The sequence below is a fragment of the Perna viridis genome, chromosome 2 (assembly GCF_037379345.1).
Source record: "Perna viridis isolate PV_CMFRI_1.1 ecotype Kerala chromosome 2, ASM3737934v1, whole genome shotgun sequence".
Classification (NCBI taxonomy): Eukaryota; Metazoa; Mollusca; class Bivalvia; order Mytilida; family Mytilidae; genus Perna; species Perna viridis.
This window is the reverse complement of record NC_142446.1, coordinates 4,269,496-4,293,576: the sequence shown is the minus strand read 5'-3', so window position 1 is coordinate 4,293,576 and position 24,081 is coordinate 4,269,496. Positions and strand designations below refer to the sequence as shown.

General features: G+C 32.5%; 1 protein-coding gene across 2 annotated transcripts in view; it reads left to right on the top strand.

Annotated features, from left to right (window-relative positions):
• LOC148623354 (RNA polymerase-associated protein RTF1 homolog) overlaps nucleotides 1-18,764 on the top strand; it is a 34,574-nt gene extending 15,810 nt beyond the window's left edge. The window contains exons 9-17 of one of the 2 annotated variants that reach the window (XM_088565158.1): nucleotides 2,889-2,971; nucleotides 4,183-4,378; nucleotides 7,051-7,128; nucleotides 7,778-7,899; nucleotides 8,529-8,664; nucleotides 10,059-10,157; nucleotides 11,836-11,862; nucleotides 13,493-13,586; nucleotides 15,344-18,764. In XM_088565158.1, coding sequence (XP_088421284.1) covers nucleotides 2,889-2,971; nucleotides 4,183-4,378; nucleotides 7,051-7,128; nucleotides 7,778-7,899; nucleotides 8,529-8,664; nucleotides 10,059-10,157; nucleotides 11,836-11,862; nucleotides 13,493-13,586; nucleotides 15,344-15,453 — 945 coding nt within the window. In that variant the 3' untranslated portion in view covers nucleotides 15,454-18,764. The remainder of the gene's footprint in view (nucleotides 1-2,888; nucleotides 2,972-4,182; nucleotides 4,379-7,050; nucleotides 7,129-7,777; nucleotides 7,900-8,528; nucleotides 8,665-10,058; nucleotides 10,158-11,835; nucleotides 11,863-13,492; nucleotides 13,587-15,343) is intronic. The other variant, XM_088565160.1, reaches the window with a different exon arrangement.
• The last annotated feature ends 5,317 nt before the right edge of the window (nucleotides 18,765-24,081 follow it).

Below are 24,081 nucleotides of genomic sequence, written 5' to 3'. Positions count from 1 at the left end.
TGACACACTCAAATCATTCTAATAGTTATTGGTTTAAAATACTTTGGTCTTTTTTTAGAATTATTATGTAAGAAACCCATCAGTAAAATGAGTAGTTCGCAAGTACTCGATTTTCTTGAACATTGTAATTTACAATTTGTAACAATCTGGTGACAGGTCAGGTGTATAATATTATTACATGATACATGTAGCAACTGGAAATGATAAAATTAAAGCCTTATGAATTTTTTTAAAATTATATCAACTTTGGTTTCCAATTAATCCAGGTTTACATTTTGATGATACTAAATAATGGTAGACTTAAGTACGATGTGGGCCGTAAGAAATAGAAAAAACGAAAACAAAACAAAACAAAAAAGCAAGAGTTTAAAGCATTTATTTCATATAAAAATCTAATTATATCAATTCCTAAGTAAACACCTGGTGGTGTCACAATTTTGGCTTGAGGCCAATAATACGTGAAAGAAAATTGATTCTCACGGTCAGGGTAATGATTGACACATTGTTTTTTTATTTGTCAACCGTTTGAACATTGTAATAAAATTGCCAATCATGGATTAAATCCAATCAACAGGTTATCACGCATCCACCGGATACCGTGGGCATGGACACTGTACTGTCCACCTGACACGGTGGGCACATGGACAACTGTCCACCGTGGGCATTAAGGGTGGGCAGAGTGTGGACAACTTGATTTGTCCACAGTGGGCGAGTGGCATCGTCAAAATGGTCGTTAGCTGTAGTGTATATATAATGGTCAGGATGTTTGTTCTTTTGTCCTTCAATTCATTCATCTGTCATACTATTTCTTTTGCAAAGCCAGATGAATTTAAAAAAAAATCTTTTTTACAAGAATTTTGGGTCTCTTCACATAACATGGATTTTACAATTGAATTAGATGAAAGGTTCATTTTGAGTGTTAGTTGGTTAATCTTTATAAAATTTTATAACAAGGTTAAAAACTGCAAAAAAAGGTTTGTACAGATTTTGGAGGCCGCAACCGTTATAGAATTAGGGGTCTAAAATAAGCATTACTGTACAACTCCAGTAAAAGCATTGGAACGTCTATGATATCTACTGATTTGGGTATTAAGCTGGTGCATTTGTTCTTTTCAGCATATCCATTCTTTTTCCATAATTGGAATTAGGGGCTAAAAACAAACATATTTCTGGTTTTTAGGCAATAGTTCATGAGTAAATGTGTATGTATTCTTATGAAATTGTACTGTTAGATTCCTTGCAACAAAAGAAAGGTTTTGGTGGATTTCAGAGTTATGGCCCTTACTTAAAGGAGTAAAGGGGCTAATGATGGTCAGAAATTCGCATTTACTTCAAATTGCTTATTTTTTTGTATAACTGCAAATTTCTTTTACCCCTTTCCTTCTGATTGGTGTCTTTTTGAATGTTTTATCATTATCTAAATTGTATGAGTTGTATCAAGTTTGTGTCCTTCTTTGACAGTTAACTATTCTGGTATATCAATCTGCATCTTTGGGAATTATATTTTACTCTTCGAGCTATATATAAGTAACTGTAATCTAGATAGACTTTTCATGCAAAGTTGTGACTTGAACCTGTATCACAGTGATACTTGTGATTTGCCATTTCAGTCCTGTATCAAAGTTAACTTGCTTTAGTTGCATGTTTTGTTGTATGTCTAAATAGTTTAAGTTATTTGTGCATTGTTATTCAAAGATTTGTTTTATTGTCCCCTTTCGGCAAATGCCGAAGGGGACTTAGGTTTGCACTCCAAATTGATTTCATATTTTGTATATAGTCTTATCATGACAAGTTACAAGTTAAGTTTTAATGACCTTACGGTTGAATGATTTTTATGGAAGTTATGGCCCTTGGACATAGAAAATTTCATGAAATTTTATGTTTTCCAGACCTTTCTTTGTAATGCTCATCCAATTGATTTCATATTTGTTAGCTAGTCTTATCATGACAAGTTACAAATTAAATTTAAATATCATTGCAGCAAAATGGTTTATATGGAACTTATGGCCCTTTGACATAGAAAATTACATAAAATTTTATGTGTCATCATTTTGATGCAAATTGCTGCTGTCATTCTAGAGTTATTTGCCCTTTAATTCATAATAACCAAGTTTTTTTCAACTTTCCATGTGATAGGAAGAGAATGTCTTTATGCAGCTTTCTGTAATTGAAAAATGTTATTATCTACTGTAAAATGATGCTCAGGTTTGATTTTGATGGAATTTGCTTTTGCTGTTCAAGAGTTATTTTCTCTTGATTGTTAAAAAATAACACCATCCATTGTTAGTTCACATATATAAAAAAAATCTCATAAAGGCAATGAGTTCAAAGGCTGAAAGGGGACACTGTATTGCATCAGCAATTCTGTCAGAATGCTTGTTTTATTTATGTTTAATTCTCATTACTGCTATCGGCTTGTGCTTCTTTATTAGTTTTATGAATATAAACATACGCATACAGTCTAGCTTGCCTATACTGTTGGACTGTACTGGTAGAGTTAGACTATATGGGTATTTGGTCTGGACAGTATAAGTATAGTTCAACAGCCCAAACACACATTTGGTCCAGCTACGTGTGTCTGTACAAAAAACATAAAAAGCATTTAAATCTCTTAACAGGAAATGCATTTATCATCAAAAGTAAAGACTCCAGACCTGAGAAATAATAAACTGAGTAATTTGTACATGTACTTCAACTGTAACAAGATTTGGAAATTAGCACATGTCACATCACATCTCGACTGCTTTCTTATACCTTAGAATAAAGCCTTTTTAGAACTAGCAATTATATTAAAAGACTGTTGTTTTTGAAAATCTAAAGCAATGATTAAAATGGGGTATCAATTGACTAAAAAAAATCTGTATCTTTACCATTTGTTATTAATGTAGGTAGCAGAAATTATAGATGTTGTAGAAACAGCTAAAGTGTACCAGTTGGGAACTACAAGAACAAATAAAGGGTTAAAATTGAGGTATGATAAATCCTATGAATACACTTAACAACCCAGTCAGTCAGCTGATCATAATCAGTTTTGCTAAACAAATTCTCTTTTTTTTTAAGGTTATCATGGAAAAAAATTAACCATGAAAAAATGTTAATTTAGATTATTACATTAAGATTAAAACTTTGTAGCATTTTGACTAACTCCAGTTTTCATGTTCCAATTTTTATAGTACTGCAGAAAATATGCATTCATATAATGTTGAGTAGCTGTCCTTGTCCATGTAGTGATCTTCTGTGTTTTCATTCATAGCCACTTGTTTTTACATGTAATGTATTGAATGTTGGTGGATCTTGATCCAGTCTATTAAAGCACTTTGATCTAAATGATTTTGTAACTAAATGTATAACAAAGGTCAGACTGGGGTTATGACCTGAGCCTCTTAGGAATGAGGGATCAAAAAGGGCTAAAAACAAAAACAAGCATTATTTTTTAACAATTGAGTAAAATTGTAGTGATCTAAACAAATCTGTACCTTAAGTTTTCATATCACAAAAGGAAGGTTTTGATTGATTTTTAGGCTTCTTGTTTAGGAAGACGGGTAATAAGGGACACAAGCTGATATTATATTAAATTTAAATTATTACTGTGAAAGTAGGAAAGGAAAGTACTATTGTTTTTGGGGTACCAATTATCGTGGATTTCATGGGTAGGCCAAACCACAAAATGTGCACACTGAAAACATTCAAGCCACAAATTTAAGAATCCACGAACTTGTTTTTCTTCCCTAATCCATGAAAATTGGTATCCATGAATTAAAGTACTTTCACAGTACCGATGTGAAGATATAACAGACTAAAAATGAACTTTTGTCTGTTTTAAGGACAATAACTGGGGAGAAAAAAATGTATGAAATTGTACTACAAGATTTCATACCACAAAGGAAGATTTTGATGGATTTAACTTTAAAATGTGTCAGAAATAAGCTTATTCAACTTCATATAAATTGCATATCTGTTATGTCAAGTTTTCTCTTTTTTTTCTACTCCTTTCATTCTGGTCAAAATCTTGTCAAATATTTAACCTTAATCCAAATTAAGTTTGAATGTTGTGTCCATGTCTGTCCCAGCTGTTCAGGGTGTGATTTGTGGTCTCATCAAGATGTGTTTTTATTCGCCATTAACAAATGATAAGATCTAGGCCCCAAGTAAACATAATATCTGGTTTGTTGCTGATTGTAGACATGGTCACTCTGAGAGGGTTTATAGATTAGAATTTGTATCCAACCAAGATTACACAGATTCTGAGTTCTTTAAATGGAAGGAGGCCATGTTGTTAGGAGGATTGACCTTACCTACAGTTGATGAAATTGAAAGGAAGATCAAGGATGTTCAAGAGGCACAGAATTACAAATTTAAAGAAAATGATATTGAAGAGGTAAATTTCTATCTGAAATTATTCTTTTCATGAATTAAATATCAATCTGTATGGAACATGGGTTCAGTATGTGTAAATATTTTTTTTTGCTTAGGGTTGATTTCTCGGACCCTCGCCAGAATTAATCTGTAGTACTCTATTTTGCCAGGAAACTAAATAAGAATGATTTCTGTCACCACCATTTCGATGTCAACCGCTTGTATTGAGTACTTCCGGTTTTAGGCCAAACAGAGGCCAAAAATTGGAAAAAAATCCTCATTTTTTCACACGAGTGACCCTTCAGTGGGCTCCCGTAAAACAGGCTGTAGGATGAATGTGCTTTAAAAGAATAGGCCTGCAGCAGCGCTAAGCTTGTCGTACAAGGAGTCTAAATAGTGCTCAGAACCCTAGGCGGGGGCTAGGGCGCTCTGCCCACAGAGCAACTGGGATGTGTGCCCCAGGTGGTGGAATGGGGTACCCCTGGCGTGTTGCATGCTGGGGTTGTCAGGAAAATCTGACCACAAACCATAGTGGTGCACCGTGTTGGGAAAGATGCTACATTCCTCGCACGTTAAAGAACCCTACTGTGGTATTCTCCCGGAGAAGGAACCATAGGGCTCCGCCACAGGAGGCCAAATTGCCCGACCGTACCCACCTCTCCCTATTTCCAGTGGCAATCCGACCCCTTTTTCCATTCATCATTTCATGTTCATTTTATCATCAATTTCATGTTCATCGTCTGAATATAGCTGTAATATTGCTGCTCGGATGTTAAACCCCAACAAACAAACAAACAAGAAAAAAAACAAAAAAAAAACAAAAAAAAAAACAAACTGTTAAACTGTTTTTGGACAACAACTGAGAAACATTTCCACCAATTTGTATGGAACTAGGACATTGTTAATTTTATATTGATGTACCATATTTTTTGTACTACAAGTCAATTGCCTAATTTTGACCAAAATTGATGAAAAAAACATAGATAACTCAAATTTGGCAGATAAGTCGAGGGTCAGATGTGTGCATTTATATCATAGGTGTCAGCGGAGATCCGAGTTTAGCGATTTGTTTTTAACAGCATATTATTTCAGTGATGTTACTTTGTATAGTATTTCTGAATTAAATTAATATTTGTGTTTTTGTTAAAGTGCACTTCATTCGGGAGTTCAATTATTTTTATTGGATGCCATGTCAATGGATCTGAAGCCTTAGGTCACGAAATTGTAAACATGACAAGCATGGCACCCATGTGTGAAATAAGCGGGAATTGGTCATAATTATGAGTGGTAATAAATAAACAATATTACCTGGTACTACGAAATACAATGTAAAATAATTAATCCCTGTGAATTTGGTTCCAATTAGCCATTTAGATAACACCTTAACTGATTATAATTTGAGCCACATGCGAATGTGTTACGACATACCGTAAATGGGTATAAATTTGCATATTAAAGGACCCGATAACTCTGGAACACTTGATAATGTCTTTTCAGTTAAAAAAGAGGTTTGTTAACATATCCTCCAGAGTTTGTTTATATATTTTAAATATTTTAACGGTTTCAAAGTTTCAAATTTGTTATTAACATCGTCGTATTCATTCATGAAGAATAGCGGCACTGATTAGTAATCTTCAAATTGGATCGCCGGTTTGACTATTTGAGTGACGGCTTCCATTAATTGCAGTTTACCCAAAATTTTGAACTAAAGCAATCAAAAGTGCAAGAAACAAATCTAATGAAATGCATTGCAGATGAACATTTATTCTTCAAAAATCCTTATATAAGTCGAAGTAGATGATAAGTCGAGGCAGACACTTTGCTGAAAAAAAAATATCCACTGATAGTCTGGAAAATATGGTATGCCCCCTTTTGATATTTAAAAATTCCAATTTTATGTTTTTGAGTTACAGAAATTTAATTTATATAGAATGGTGCTTTTCCTGTTTTCACACAAAAACTCATTAGGGCTTGCTCTAATTTTCATGAAACTTTAGGAAGGTACTAATTTTCATTAATATAAGCTTCCGTATGATTTTCATAAAATTCTGATTTTACATGTTAGATTATACCTCCAAAATGCTGTCAGCAATTTCCTGAACTGATGATTTTTTTTATTTCTATTGACAGAAGCTCTCTTTTTCCCATTATATATCTTTGAGATATTGGACTTTCTTTAAAGAAAAGGGGTGGATTTACCTATTTAAAAAAAAAATTACTCCGAGAAATTGTTGGGGTTTTTTTGGGGGTCTAACTGAAAAGTGCATTCAGTCTTCATTAGTTCAGATGAGCAGATAGGGGATAGTGGTATCATGATATGTTATCATAGTTCTTTATTACTCTTACTGTAATGGCATGTAAAACTTTTTAATGAACCTGTGAAATTGATATTTCTTTCAAAGTTTAATATACACACAAATACAGTAGATAACAAAGGCCAGTTGGGTTGGCTTATAAAATTTCTTGAGCCTTGATTGTGTCAGTTATAGTCTTAATTATGTACATACATGTACATGTTTACTCTGTGTTCAATGTTTAAAAGTTGTGGTGGTAACAGGTTGCTCTGCCTCTGGAGCATTTTATTTCATGTTAAAGTTGTTAAGCATTCAAAATTATTACTTAATAATATCACATTCTTCTGCTGTTCTTTCAAGAAATTTTAAAGTTTTTAAATAAAATTTACATCTTTTGTAGATTGTTGCCGAAAAACAAAGATTTAAGAAGAATCCACACAACTACGCTGTAAAGAAAACTATACTTTTGAAACAAAAGGTAATACATGATGTAATGTATAATTCAGTATTCAGTTTAAGATTTAAAACATACCCATAATATACTATTAAGTAGTAGTGTGTAAGATTTTTATTTTACTTACTAAGTTGCTTTATATGTCTATATGATGGAATGTATAATTATTCATTCCAATCTGTCTGCTCTTAGGAGATAATCCACATTGAAAATCTAACAGTTTCTATTGTATTTTAATGTCATTTACAGACTTGTCTCCCTTAATTATGAATTCTGCAGTACATTCTATATAATTTTTATCACCTAAGAACATGGGTTATATTAAAGGCCACATGTTAATTTCTGTTTACCATTTTAAACAAAATATCAAAAACAAAATTAGGTAGGTCATCCAATCATGAATCACTTTGCATGATTCTTATCTGGAGTGATACTTAAGTCACATTAATTCTTATTCAATTATGATTTATTTCTTAAAACAAAATTCTGAAAATATTTCAAGAGATCTTATGAACTGTAAGGGAAGATCAGTGTTAAAAAGTTGAATTCTTTTGATATATGATTTTTTTTTCTTAAGATTTATAAAATTCAAACTGACCATAAGTCACCACAGAGGGATAGTTCTACATAAGATGAAGAGCTTCATAATAGAATCTAAAATTGTTTATTTCAGGAAATGGCAGACATGGAAGGTGATGTTGATAAACAGGGCAAACTTCAACAAGAACTTGAAGAGTTGGAGGAAAGAGCTGCTGAATTAGATAGACGGAGGTCACAAAAAATTAATTCTATCAGGTATGTCTGAAGATTTCACTAGCAGGAGTGCTAAAACAGGCTCAAGGTCAAAATCATTAAAAACAGTATGAGGTTCTATTTATTTGGATCTATTGGTATGACAAAAATGAGTACAGGGTGTACAAATAATCAATTATTATACCCCCACTTGCAAAGTTACTGCTCCTATACCACTGAATGGAATTGAATGAACATTTCACAGAATCTTTATTATATGTTCTAATTGTGCACCTCATATTTTAGATTTTTATCCGAATCAATTTGGGGGTTTCACATAGCAAAACATGGACTTAGTCATTTATTAATAGGGGACATGGGGGACCCATTTCTTATCCATTACTCCTCCTGTCCCACTGAATGGAATTGAATGAAACTTTCACAGAATCTTTATTACATGTTCCCATTGTGCACCTCCTCTTTTAGATTTTAATCAAATAAAAGCGAAGGTTAAAAGGTGCACGTTATCAAAGGGGGAGTAGGGATTTCAAGTTAGTGAGTATTGCGCTCAGTTTTTCTAGTTATAACTACATTAATGTCAGAAACTAATATATTCAGTGTGCATAGTTGAGGTTCATTTTTTTCTCTATGCAAAAATTTACATCAGCATAATTGATTATGATTTATTACAGTTATATTAATCAGCGAAATAGATTGCGTAACTTGGTAGAGGCTGAAGAAGCATTTAAAGTTGAGGTAGCTGAACTGAAGAATGCTGTAGCTGATCCTTTTACTAGGAGGCAGTGTAGACCCACCATGGTCACAAAGGTATATTTATGTTTAACTATTTTTGTATACCCAAAATAGTATAGCAGTGTCCATCAGCCCCCTGATTGCATTTCACCCAATAACTCAAAAATGCTGCCACCAATTTTTGTAACTTGGATGAATTGTTCCTTTTTATTGATGTGTTAACTCCCTTCTGATTTTCATCTTTGAGTAGTACAAAGATGGGTTATTTTCTTTATTCTGTGATTGCACCCATTTTTATGAAACTTTGGAAAATAGTATTTTTTCTATTGATGTAACTTCACTTTTCAATTGTTATAAATTTCTTACTTTCCATGTTCAAGTTAAGGGACTTTATTCATAAAGAAAGGGAGATTCCTACAGTGACTTGAAAACATATCAAGCAATTTTCATGAAACTTTGTTGAATTGTTTATTTATTTTATTGTAAGCTCCCTTTTGATATTTATATATTTTGGATGGGACATTTTTTCAATAATGGGACAGTCTTATTGCAAGTTTTTAAGTAGCTGTCTTTGTAAGAATCATGCAAAATCTGAAAAAATGTGATACACCCCAAAAAAGGCTACATATTTTTATTTTTGTAATTAAGTTGTTTTATGGGTCTATACTATGAAATGTGTAATTATTCATTCCAATCTGCCTGCTCTTAGGAGATAATCAACATTGAAAATCCAGTAGATTCTGTTGTATTTCAGTATCATTTACAGAGTTATCTCCCTTAATTTTGAAATCTACAGTACATTCTATATAATAATGTTAATTTCTGTTTACTGTGACATTTCAAACAAAATATCAAAAATAAAATTATGTTGGCTTTTTACTCATGAATCACATTTTGCATGATCCTTAGCTGGAGTGCTACTTAAGTTTTTTGACCACTTCCATTCTGATCAAAATCTTATCTGTTGTCAAACATTTAATCAAAGTCAAAATTCCAAACTTGTCTTTTGTGTCTATATTTGCCAGTCAGTCCTGGGTTCAACCTCTGTGGGCAAATCTAAAGTTGAATTGTTTTAATAAATGATTCTTTTTTTCTAAAGATTTGATAAAATAATGTGTTTGATTGATATGATAATGGTATGGATTTTTTTTTCTTCCATAATAATGCATTTCCATGGTATTTGAGGACTACCTCCCTCCATTTTAAAAATTCAAATACATTTTACCAAAAAACAGTTTTTAGTTACAACAGTATTTTGGGCTATGTAATTATACTAAAATTGGTTTGTTGTCAAAACAAAGCTGCACCCTGTGGAATATTTCATTTGTTTTTGGCTGCTTTTGTATTTCATCGTGAAACCTTTTGTCTCTTTAAACTGGCCACTGTAGCCATTAGTTTAATTTTGAATAAAGGTACTATCCCTTTCTTTTCTAATTGAGGAATTATATTGAAGTTCATTTATTTTTTAGGTTGGACATCATGTGCCAAAGGAACCTTTACAAGAAAACAAAGCAGGTCAACCTAAAATCGACAGCCAGTCTGCCAATAATAAATTATCATCATTAAAAGTAAGTGTATAATATTGTGAAATCATCAAAGATGAAAGCAGGTCTTGAAGCCACTTTACTCTGCCCATCAATATGGCTGTTACTCTACTGTGTCTTTTTTGTGTAATCTGTAACTCAAAATGTGTTGAACCAATATTTATCAAACTTCGCTCAGTGTATCAACACATATTGATGTTGTGCACCTCCTATGAAGGAGAAAGGTAGGTTTGGTTTATATCAAAACAGCCCTGAAAATAATCTTAGTCAATAACAATAACAAAAGTTTGTAATATTTAGTAAAAGTTTTACTTTGCCAACCAATCCATTTATGACATGGAAATCTTATTGCAAAATGTGTAAATTAGATCAAATTGGCAAAAACACTTTCATTACATCATTCTTTGTAGGAGATATTGGCCCCATATGCCAACAACTTAGATATTCCAAACATAAAAGTTAATTGTATCAAGACAACTTTTGACAAAGTAAAATAGAGATTTGACACTGAAAATTTGGACCCTCCAAGCTATTACTTCCTAATGGCCTTATCCAGGGGAAGGAATAAGTATATAAATTAAAAGTAGCATTCCACCATGAATTGAAATTTGTAAATTAGCCTGACTGGTTTCAATCTTTAATTGCATCCTTTATTAAAACTGTTCAGGCTAGTTTACAAATTTTGAATCAACAGTTCACAAAGCTTTCAATAGCAACTTTTGACAAAATATTTAGTTTGTCAAAGCTTGTAACCAATATGGTTTGATTGAAAAACACCTGCAAATCTCCCAATTTTGTAAGACATTATTCGAAGCTGCATAGAAACGATACTTCGTGATGTCATTTCGTTACAGCTCAAAGATTAAATCTTATTTATAATGCAAAAATACTTGGAAACTGGTGTAAATAAAGATACTCCTTAAAATATTTTTCCCTATGCTTTAAGTATGTTTACTTAACCATTTTTAACAGTACATGGTATCATCAGGACATTACACATGGGAATTTGTAACTCACATGTGCTGACAAGTACATGAAAATAGACCAGAGTAATTTATGAACATGATGTTTTTTAATGCTGAAAAATGAAAGTTATGAGAAAAATGTTTTTATCTTCGTCCAACATCATCTGTTCATTGTGGACATTTGTTTATAACCTATGGCCTTCTAAAGTCTTCAGATGTATATCAAATCCTTATTAGAGTTTTTACCCTTAAATGGACAAAAATTTAGGGTTTTTTAAATCTTTTTTAGCTTTAATTTGAAACCTCAACAGATAGAAACAATTTATGAAATTATCCTTATGATAAGGCCTATCAGTGGTTTTTAGGGTCAGTTAGGCAACTCCTTATTTAAGTCATTGCCCATGAAAATCACAATCAGACAAATTATTTTTTTACCAGGTGAGTGTGTCAGGCTTTCTAGAATCTCTAGTTATTAAACCTCATGAAACAGTTACTTGACTTTTAAATTTTAATTCCTCCATCTTCCCTAGATAAAATACCAGTTACATTGTGTAGTTTTTTTTTATTAAGTTTGCCTTAAGGTGGAAGTGCTAACTTTTTAAGCAAATAATACTCATGATTTACATAAATTTTATTTTTCTGTTTTAGATGTTGTGATTTTATTTGCTGTATGTGCATGATTCTAGCTACATAGTTTTGATTTGCTTATTTTATTAAATGTTATATGTTGTTTACAGGCAGAGGAACAAAAAGACAGTAAAAAGGTACTGAACATTTGGTACTTAAAGGGCTAGAATAATCATACCTTTAATGACACACTGTATGAGAGTATTTCTGGAAGGCCAAAGGTTTTTCTTTACATACTAAAATAAATAAAAGATTATGATTAGATTTGATTGGAATATCATTTTAATACAAAGATCATCTTTACCTTATTTAAAATTTGGATATGTTCTTTATGAGCTTGCTGCAAGCTTACAGTATTTCTAGTTATTATAATGTCCCCGCTTTAATAGCAGAAGGTATGTAGTGATCCTGATATCTACCCTTCTGTTCATGTGTCCATTCATTTACACTTCTTTAGTTATGCTTTTCATGGCAGAGGGTACTTTTTATCTGCTGTAAGAGTTACATCTTTAGTTTAGTAAAAATGAAAATATCAGTGGTACTAACCTTAATGATAGTCATCTGAGTCAATATCAGTGGTACTAACCTTAATGATAGTCATTTGAGTCAATATATCAGTGGTACTAACCTTAATGATAGTTGTCTGAGTCAACATCAGTGGTACTAACCTTAATGATCTGAGTCAATATCAGTGGTACTAACCTTAATGATAGTCATCTGAGTCAATATCAGTGGTACTAACCTTCATGATAGTCATCTGAATCAACATCAGTGGTACTAACCTTAATGATCTGAGTCAATATATCAGTGGTACTAACCTTAATGATAGTCATCTGAGTCAATATCAGTGGTACTAACCTTAATGATAGTCGTCTGAGTCAACATCAGTGGTACTAACCTTAATGATCTGAGTCAATATCAGTGGTACTAACCTTAATGATAGTCATCTGAGTCAACATCAGTGGTACTAACCTTAATGATCTGAGTCAATATCAGTGGTACTAACCTTAATGATAGTTATCTGAGTCAACATCAGTGGTACTAACCTTAATGATCTGAGTCAATATATCAGTGGTACTAACCTTAATGATAGTCATCTGAGTCAACATCAGTGGTACTAACCTTAATGATAGTGATCTGAGTCAACATCAGTGGTACTAACCTTAACGATCTGAGTCAATATCAGTGGTACTAACCTTAATGATAGTCATCTGAATCAACATCAGTGGTACTAACCTTAATGATAGTAGTCTGAGTCAACATCAGTGGTACTAACCTTAATGATCTGAGTCAATATCAGTGGTACTAACCTTAATGATAGTGATCTGAGTCAACATCATTGGTACTAACCTTAATGATCTGAGTCAATATCAGTGGTACTAACCTTAATGATAGTCGTCTGAGTCAACATCAGTGGTACTAACCTTAATGATCGTCATCTGAGTCAACATCAGTGATACTAACCTTAATGATAGTCATCTGCGTCAACAACGAAAACCACATTTGCATTATCAAATCATTATTTTCCTTCCTGAAAGTTTAGTTTTTTATTAGTTTATTGTCAGTCAGCTAAACCAAAACAAAATAACATAATTTGATTTTCGTTTCCTCCAATCTGAATTCTCATAAGAAATTTAAGGGAAAAAAAATGGCAAAAGATATGTCAGTAATGCCTCTCTTCCTGATATGTCTTTACTGACAGATGGATGAAATGTGTTATTAAATCAGTCCAGATTTATCTCACGCTCACAGATTTCTTGTTTTCAGATATCTCCATTAAAAAGTCCAGAGAAAAAACAACAAGATCTGTTTGATGTACATGATTTTGATATTACAATAGATCTTGATGTGCCATCATCAGGTAGGTGTTTTGTTTAATTGTGTTTTCCTCTATAAAAAAAATGAAATTTAGTGTTTTTTGAGGACTTAAAATATTAACCACTGTAGCTATATCAAAAGTTATCTAGCTCAAAAGAAATCACTTCATTGTTTCACTGTCCAAAATGTAGTAAGACCTTAGAAACCATTGAATTTCAGTAAAGCCTCACATTGCATATGAAATGGACAAGTGCAGGTTCAATTTCTTGAACAACCACAAACAATTTGGGATCATATAATGGTTTAATAATAATATATTACTGTTGTCCATAGACACTATGTTTCTGTTTGATAATGAATCTTCATAACATTAAAAGGAAAAAGGGCCCAGAAACAAGCCTGGTGGCCACATAATGACTTGAGTAAAAAGGCCCAGAAACAAGCATATATCTGGTGAACATATAATAACTTGAGTAAAAAGGCCCAGAAACAAGCATATTCCTGGTGACCGTATAATAACTTGAGTAGAAATTTATGGATCTCTTTAAAATTGTACCTCTAACTTTCTTATCCTAAAAAGAAGTAGAGGTTGCCTATCTGTTCAGGGTATGATGTCTGCTGTCATATACAGCTGCACTTTTTGTGACATTACAGCTACATTTGTTGATTCAAATTTTATTTGTATTGTACTGCATTTTTTTGCAACTAATTTTGATATTATTTTGATGTTCTTTAACAATTAGATAAATTAAAACAATTCATTTTTGCTTAAATGCCTGTACCCTATAGCTAGATAGGAATATGCCAATTGTCGATTAATTGAATCATGTTAGTTGATGTATGTGCCCTTAAATTTGTCTTTTATCTTCGTGGATTATTTCTCTTTGACAGATTTCTCAATTTTATTAATCACATTTTTTGTTTCGATGATGAAGATGAACTTTATTCTCATAAACTACTTATTACATAGTTATAGAGAAACATATATACAATAATGTGTAACAATTATATGCATGTGTGAAAAATACAAAACTTAATAAATTTAGAAGATTAACCTGGAGAACTGACTTTCATGTTTATCAGCTTTAAAAATCTGTCTAATTTTTCTAAAACTATGATATTTGTTGTGTTGAATAGATTATCAAACTTAAAAATATTAGGATTTTTCCAACAATAATCAGGAAGTAATTTTTTTCTAACTTAAGAAAAATATTTACTAGGTAGAATGTAATGGTATTCGTCACCGATGTCACTCGAGTCGCAAAGTTGACAGAGTCACTTGTTCCTTGGAACACCCTGCCACCTTCCCGTCTCGTTTGGCAAACGGTGTCTACCGCATCTAAATTTGCATAGAGTAATTAACAAATTATCTGGTAATAATTCAAGATATTTTTCAAATTGAACATTTTTTTGTATATTCTATAACAAAGACATTTTGGCAATTCATGTATCTGAGATAAACTCAATTGTGCAAACTGATCTTTAAGAATCTGTTCTATATATTTTGAAACATCTTTGTCTGCATATTCCATAAACAAGACATGCCACAGTTGTCTAAAATGTTTTTGATAAATGATAGCCACTTGTTGTCAAAACCATAGTTATTATAGTTAATAAGTTTCAATAACTGAAGAATATATATTTTTTCTTGGAGAACTTTGGTAAAAATCACGGTAATTGCTTATCACATTTATTTTAGAGGTGATTTTCCATAAACTTGGATGAAGAGTTGTTAATCATAAATGTTTGATGGGGTTGTTTCCACAGAATTCCTTTACAGCTCTTGAATTTTTATTTCAGCCCCATCAATTGTAGTCAATAACAGATCCAGTGAATCCAGTCGTGAAGGGGCAGCTCCAAAACGATCCCTCAACTTAGCTGAATATAAGAAGAAGAAAGGACTGATCTAGTTATGGTATGAATGTGTGTGAGGGAGAGAGTGTGAATCTGTGACAGATGTTTTTTCATGTAGCATGTTTGTCTGGTTTTATATTTTTTAGTGAATAATGTGAACAAAACCTATTACGGATACTGCTGTATCCTGTTGGAGTAAATGTTTTCATTCTGTACTTTTATGTTTCCATTTTATTTTAAATCAAGAGACAATTTTCTTGTATGCACTTAGACATAATAGATGGATTTTTTTATCTGTAAAGTGGATAGATAATACATCAAATTTTTGTACCACCATTTCTGATCATATAATGGAATGGTGCTCTCGTCACCTATGTCATTGTTGGTGTCCAAAGTTTTTGTGCAATAACTTGAATATTAGTCAGTGGATATTGATAAAATTTTACAGAATGTTTTCATACTATACCAAGGCTCCAGAAACTTAACATGTATCCTTGTTCAATATCAGTATTTTAGTCCTTATTGCTGTCTAAGCGTCCGGTCTGAAATTCCCCTTACATTTTTTCCTCTTTCTTGAGTTCAGCATTATCATGAGCTTGATCTGTATAGTTAACAATGATAACAAAAACTTTGCAATATGACTGTAATTGACTGGCGAAATTTCTTGAGCCTTGATTTGTATTGATTTTTGGGTTTATGGCCCATGAAGTTGAGGATTTACGGTCCAAACAAGCATTTTCCAAAATGTAAATATCAAACTTAATGTATGGATCTTCATGGCATTGTACCATATTATTCCATGTCAGACTAAGATAGATTTATTAGCCGTAACTGTTAAGGGTTAAGGGACTAAAAAAGAAATAGCATTTTTCAGGTTTCCAGGCAGTGACGAGTAAAATTGAATCTATGAAATTGTACTACAAAAGGAAGGGTTGTAGCCTTAAATGTTTAGGAATTAAGGACCAAAATGAAGTCTTAAACTTAGTATGAAGTGCTTGTTTTTTAGGTTTTTTTACTTTATTATTGTGGTCAAATTGCAAGTTTTGAGGTTTGATCACTTTCATATTATTTTGAAATTTGTGTTGTGTTGATCATTTAGTCACAATCCAAATTTAGAGCATATCAATGTTGAATTACGTGTCAATTACTGCTCCATCTGTTCTGAGTCTGAGGTTGTCTCAAGCTGTGTCCAACGAAGCATTTTAACTTATGTATTCATATGAAAAGCATTATTTACGGCTACAAAAATAGTTTAATCAAATTGCCATAATTGTCTTTTTTATTTACTCTAGGGACTGAAACAAATGTATTACAATAATGGGATATTGTAACTGTATTGTTCATCTCCTCTCAATAATTTTTGGACAAGTATTCCCCTTTGAACATGTGATGAAGTTTTTAACATTTTGTGGAAGTGATTTAATATTTTCTTTGTAGTGATATTTATTTGAATTTCAGTTTTGACCAAGTTATGCTTCAGTTTATGTTGGGTCAGTAGGGGACAAAATGTATTGCTGTGTCCAATACTCTGCTTATCTTCTTACGATATTTATAACTTACTTAAAAAATTTGTCATCATTAAATCATTTGTAATTTGTTTTTTAATGAAAAAAATGCACTACTAAATGCTTTGTTGATTTTTTGCAGTATGTTAACTGATTGCTAGTAATCATAGTAGTACCTACTTTTGTGTGATATAATGTAGAGACTTCACAGTCACTTAAAGTTTTGTTTCAAGCACGAATGGTTTTTAGAATGTTGATGGAGTCCATAATAATTTGGACATCTATTCTATTTTGATTGAATGAAAACTGTTTGCTTGGAAGTATGTTTTGAAGACTTTTCTTTAAAAGCTTCAACTAAATGAATTTATATTTGGTGTGTGAAGATGTATTGATTCACAAAAACACTAATTTTTTTTTTTTTGGAGATTGCATTTTGTTATATATTTTTTGCAAAAGGGGTGGGTATTTCTCAGGAAATTTAGGTTAGTATAGGCAGCCTAAGACAACCTTGTGTTAATACCTTTGCAATATTCTCAAAAAGGTTGGAAACTCCTGGAAACTTGAATTGACATATGAGGAACATTGTTCATTGTGCATTGTGACTGCAACACTTATTTTGACTTAGTGATTTCATTTTTATATGCTTATCTTTCTAAATGGGATGTATTATGGTATACCAGTGTCTCTCTGTTGGTCACTCTTCACACACTAACTTAAAAATGCTGCCACCAATTTTTGTGGAGCTAAGGTGTATTGTTTCTTTCTATTGATGTGAGCTTCCTTAGAATTTTTATTAATTACAAATTTTGTTACTTTTAAGTCATGGGACTTCATACAAAAATTAAGTAATTTTCTGTTTTTATTGTTCTTTGATTTATCATTGCCTCCAGCTACAACATTTAGGGATATATAGGAATCTTATTGTTCTTTCATCTGTTAGTCTGTTCCTGTTTATTAAGTTTGGTCACATACACTGGATATCTTGACACATCAAAAGCAGAGCTGTTTGGAAGACATTATGAATGCAGCCCTATAGAGTCAGTGTTGATCTAGGCCAAGCAGACCTCGGAATTATTAAACTCTGGTCCACTGTGTAGAAATAAACATAGAGCCATTCTTTCCCAAACAGCTCACTATTAGGATACCTGGTGTGGTCGCAAGTATTTAAGTATTTTGGCCACTTCCATTCTGGTCAAAATCTTATCCTGTGTCTTATTAGCATTTAATCACTTTCACTGAGCTGTATCAAGCTTAAATATTGTTTCCATATTTGCCTCATCTGTTCAACCTCTGTGGGCGTATCTAGCTGCACCATATGAAGAATCTCGTTGGCCTAGCACTGATAGTTCATTATTTTTCTTTGTCACACTAAAGGTGTCTAATGCCTCTGTTTTGAAAGGCGTAATGTTTTTTGCTATGTGTAGATCATCCCAACTGTTTCACTGTCATGTCTTATAGACAATGCTGTTTATGTAGAAATACTTTGTCAAAATTCATAAATATTTTAAGTCTTGTATGTTACTTCTAATTTATTGCTTTATTTGATGTTTGTATGGTTCTTGTTTGACTTAAACAAGGTTTTTTTTTATCAAAATGATATATCCATATCCTGTTCAGATTGTTTGTTAGCCATAATTTTCACGTTTCATCTTGTTCTTCAAATGTGTGCATAACATTTTCAACTGATAGGTTGGAATCCAACTAATAGTACAAGAGAATTTTCCATTCATAAACCATTGTCAATCAATGAGTATACTAGTAAATTTTAGATGTGATATACCTCAGGCCAGAGAGTTGAGTGGATTTTTTTTTAATAGTTGTTATATATGATGTTGTAATCTTTGATTAAAGTGAATAACTAATTCTTTGTATTCTGTAAGTATAAATAGGTCTTTTACATGTAAATTGAATTCTTTATATGCTGGTCTACTAAATGCTGTTATTGAGGTGAGATTCCTAAATTCCCTATGAGCTGGGTATTTAAATGTACAACCTGGGAAAGTAATCCGCTGGTACACTTTCCCCAACTCAGTAGTCTGTGTACAAAATTGATTATATCCAACGTAACCCGTAGCTACATTTATTATTCAAAGTATCATCATGGGTTTTTCAGTTGGCTGCCAGAGGTATCAGTAGAGCATAGAACCCATGGCACTGAAGCTAATGCTCTACTAACTGGGTTTTAGAAGTAATCCACTAGCACAGATAATGGAGCATAGTGCTTCTATCTACTTAAGGTGAGATGATTCATTGTTGCAACTGAAACACATTATACATGAAACTTTTGAATCAATAGAGGCAGAATTGTTCACCAAGCCTTAATTAATTTTTCAGTTCTATTTATAGTGATTGTTGGCATATAAGTAATTTAGCCTCAGCCTCAGGCCTGTAATATTGCTTAATATTTAAAGACTGCTGCTGTCAGAATAATTTTAAGGTAATAAAATGATGCTTTGCAGGGTGTAGCTTGATATGGCCACAAAGGTCGACCTCTGCACATTAGCAACTTTAGACAACATTTGAGCTTGATACAGCACTAGATATGACTTAGTTAGTAAATGTAAGTTTCTGACCCATAACTAATGTGTTTTATATCATTGTAATATCTCCATACATCAAGCCTAATTATTTTCAAACGTAAATCTACATATGATACCATAACTTCTGATAAAGTTTCATCAATGTCAATCGAATGTCTATGGGGTCGACGTGCTTACAATTTACATGGAAAGACAAACAGATGGATAGACATAGATTATTCCTATATACCTCCAAAATTTGTAGAAGGTATTATAAATATGTACTTTTTGGACGCTTTGGAACAAGATTGGGGCAATTTGAAAACAAGAGGGTCCTCGGGTATTTTAAAGAAATATGACCGACAATGTTGTACATAAAAGAAAGATTTTATTGAGAGCATTTACATATCCCATAAAGGTTAAAGATCGGATGACACAAGTTAGATGCTCTATAAAGAATCTGCAACGCTGAGATATTATAAATCTGGTGGCCAGAATATTTGATCAACCAGGAAAAATCAAAATGCTGATAGCACTGGAGGTGTTTGATTCTTGCGAAAATCGTAGCATGGACAAAATTTCAAAAATCACATGATGTTAAATAAAATTGTGATCATACATTTGCATTTTAAATACTAAGAACTGTTTTTTTCCTAATATGTATGAACTAAATGTCAATCTATACCAATGATACAACCTCACACACAAATTTTGTTGCATGTCACCTTTTTCCCAAATTTTTAAACCTCTCCAAAAGTTAATGTTTATTTACATTCAGAAGCTATATTAACAGAGTATTTATCCTACATTATAATGATACTTAAATAAAACCAACCAATATCAGCTTAAGAAAATAATGCATTCAAACATTGTATTAACAGCGTACTTATCCTACACGATAATCATCTTCAAATAGAACCAATTTCAGCTTAAGAAAATAATTTCCTTGATGAACATATTAAAAAAAATTTTTATCAATTTGATAAGGGATCATTTAATCAATTAAAAGTTTCTATCTATGATCACCTAAACACTACAAAAATAAACCAACATGTTAATTATCGCCTTTCAAAAGCAATTAAAGTCTTGATAAGTAAACGGATCACTCCTAACATAGTCTATAAAATGTGTAAAAATAACTGCCTCCCAGGACTTTATACTGGTTAACTTTAAGGCTAGATGATTTACATTTAACATATGCATACTAGGAGGAGAGAAATTATTCACGATTTTAGTTATTAAATTGACAAATCGATAATGACAAAGTTATGATGAAAATACTAAGGAAGAGTATGTTCTCAAAACACCAAAATATTATAAAAATGTCAAAATTAATCTGTTAAAATCAAGAATCACTTATTTATCAGTAATTGCTACAGGGGAATTTGGCCAACTTCTGTTAAGTATTTCAAACTCATTATTATGTAATAAAAATTATATCATTTAAAAGAAGTTTCCTAATCTTTTAATTGGTAGTAAATTCATGTGGTTAAACAAAGACACTATGATTAACTGCTTACTGGGGTTTAGGAAAATGACAAATGTTTGACATTTCTTTCTCAAGACATTCAGTCATCTTTTTATTGTTATTCAAAGCACACTTATTATAAATAGTCATTGCCACTCAGCAGATTTCTCTTTTTCATTGGATATTAATTCCATTTTAATAAATGTAATATTTTTAACAAACATTCAATGACAAATCATACTTAACGAACCTCTAAAAAAGTGAATTTTGTGCTTATTTGTCTACAGAGATCTAATTTTGAAATGGAAAATATTTATTTTCCTCATATTTTAAATATACAAATATATGTTGCCATTCGCCCATCTTTAATTTGGGATATTACTAATCAAAATCATCCTGTGGTTTTTACAAACACCCTTGGAAAATTTACCCCTTTTCAACGACGAAGAAATTTGAGAACAAAGGCTAATAAAAAAACAGGCAAATAACAACGGCAGCGTTCAATATAGATTATTACAAGTGACTTCTCCCTCTTAATATACAGCCTGAAAAAAAACAATCATATCCTTACTAATACGGTAATGTACTTTGTGGTACAATTTTAAGGAGATTTGTTTACTTTTAATCACGTAAATGACGACGACAAGCACGATACCATTATTTATTAAAATACGACTTCAATTTTGTTGTTGCCGTAAAATTACTGCAAATAGTTCGTATTTCGTTTTGCCTTCCTAGAGCACAAAAGATAAGTCGCCCTTCATCGACCAAATTGACTTTTGTAGGCGCAATTATTAGGATCATGTTTTTTTCATTTATTATGGTTTTTACTTACATCCAAGAGGAACATTTCATCAATCCAAAGTTTCATTCTATCAAAGTTTTCAAGATATTGGCTGAAAACTGCAAAAAAAAAAAACGAATTTGTTTGCCTTTTAAGGGCAATAACTCTTATAGGAGTCGTCTGACAACTTTGATCCCTGGACTTTTGTAGGCCTTATAATAAGAATCATTTCAGCAATGGAAAGTTTCATTCTATCTATCATAGTTTTCAAGATATAGACTGAAAATTGGTAAAAAGAAAAAAAAGTCATTTTTCACCTCTCAAGGGCAATAAACCTTACATGGAGTCGTCTGACAACTTTGATCCCTGCAGACTTTTGTAGGTCTTATTATAAAGATATTTCAGCAATTGAAAGATATTGGCCAAACCTAAATATTTTGGAGATGTATGCAAAAAAACTACTGTACAACCCCTATGTTCTATTTTTAGTAAAGGCGGCAATGTTTTAACCGATAAATCTCACCATGCTGGATACTTTTACCCGATGTCAGAATTTGGCTAAAACTAATTGTTTTGGAGATATATTAAAAAATCTGCTAACCCCTATGTTCTATTTTCAGTAACAGTGGCCATGTTTTTTCAACCGATCAAAAATCCAAACGATCATTTTGTGCAGGATACTCTAAGGAACAATCATCATAAGTTTCATACAAATCTATTTAGTAGTTTCAGAGGAGATGTTTAAAAAAATTGTTGACGACGACGGACGCCAAGTGATGGCAATAGTTCACCTGGCCCTAGGCCAGGTGACCTAAAAACGGCTTTAACTGTCATTTTTTAGGAGGAGAGTTTTTAAGAGATACGTTTATGCGGCAAATGCAACGAGATGAAATGAAGTCGATGAATCTTTGGCCCAGGCAAGGTTTTTGCTTAATCAATGGTTCACTCTTGCTGGAAAAATCTAGCCTGGTTGTAATATTCTTACTGTGCCATGACTCACTACTAATTTTTTCCCAAAAATCTGTTCTGTAGTTTAATAGGGATTGCACTAACAAGCAGCATCATTAGTGTATATCAGGAATTAAACATTATCAGTCCTTAAAAGTTGTTTTTCCTAATACACAAAGGGACAAATAATTTCCTAACTACCTATCAAGTTTCATGAAATTCCACCATGCAGTTTCAAAGAAATCGCAATGATAAAATAAAATGCTTTGCAAAGCACATATTTGTGCAACTGCAGAGGTTGAAACTTTTACAGTTAGGGCAAGAATGGACACATCATTCAAGCTTAGTAATGCTCTGAATTGGGATTGCGATTGAACTTTGACACAGGATAAGAATTTGACAAGAATCAAGGTGTCCCTTTTGACCCTTTTTCCCTTAACGGTTCCAATCACAACCCCAGCTTTCCTTTAAAGGTAGCCCCGTGCAGGTCCGGGTGTTAAAAGAAAAGGCCTGCAGCAGCACTAAGCTTGTCGTAAAAGGCGACTAAATAGTGCTCAGAAACCTAGCCGGGGGCTAGACAATCTGCCCACAGAGCAACTGGGATGTGTACCCCAGGTGGTGGAATGGGGTACCCCTGGCATGTTACAAACTGGGGTTGTCAGGCTATAATACGAAATACCTGACCGCAAACCATAGTGGTGCACCGTGTTTGGAAAGATGTCACGTTCCTCGCACGTTAAAGAACCCGGTTGTAATATTCGATAGGTGTAGGAACCTTTGCGCTCCGCCACAGGAGGCTAAATTGCCTGACCTTACCCATCCCCCCTTTTTCTAGTGGCAATCAAAATTTGTCGACCCTTTTATCCTTGTGTCCCATCTATTGTTTTTCATTTCATCATCATTTCATGTTCATCGTCTGAATATAGCTGAAATATTGCTGCTCGGACGTTAAACCCCAAGAAATAAACAAACAAACCTTTCAAGGTTTAACACATTTTGGTACTTCATGGAGATGCATACACTATTACGGTTATTATCCGGACTTGCTTGTTTCTGTTCCCTCATTTTTATTAATTGGTTTAAGTCACAAGCTCAAAAGTCGCCTCCTTTAGTGTTAAGGCACCATATGGTACAATTCAAAGGGATCAAGTCACTCCGATGACTCGAGAAGTATTCCACATATTGTCAGTATCAATATTGAAAATAACTATATTATTCTATATATCTTTAAGGACAGAGGTCTTACATAATGACAATATTGGTCTTGCTGAACTTTTCAGAATCCACAGTAATCAATGCTTTAGCTGCAGGGTGAAGGTCAATACAAAAAATGTTTTGTTTTGCAAAAAACCTTTTGACCAATCATTTTTGTTTATTTTTAACTGAAACCCAGTTTGACTATGTGGTATATTGCGCAATTCATACTCTAATACTGTCAGTGGACTACGGATATGACAAAG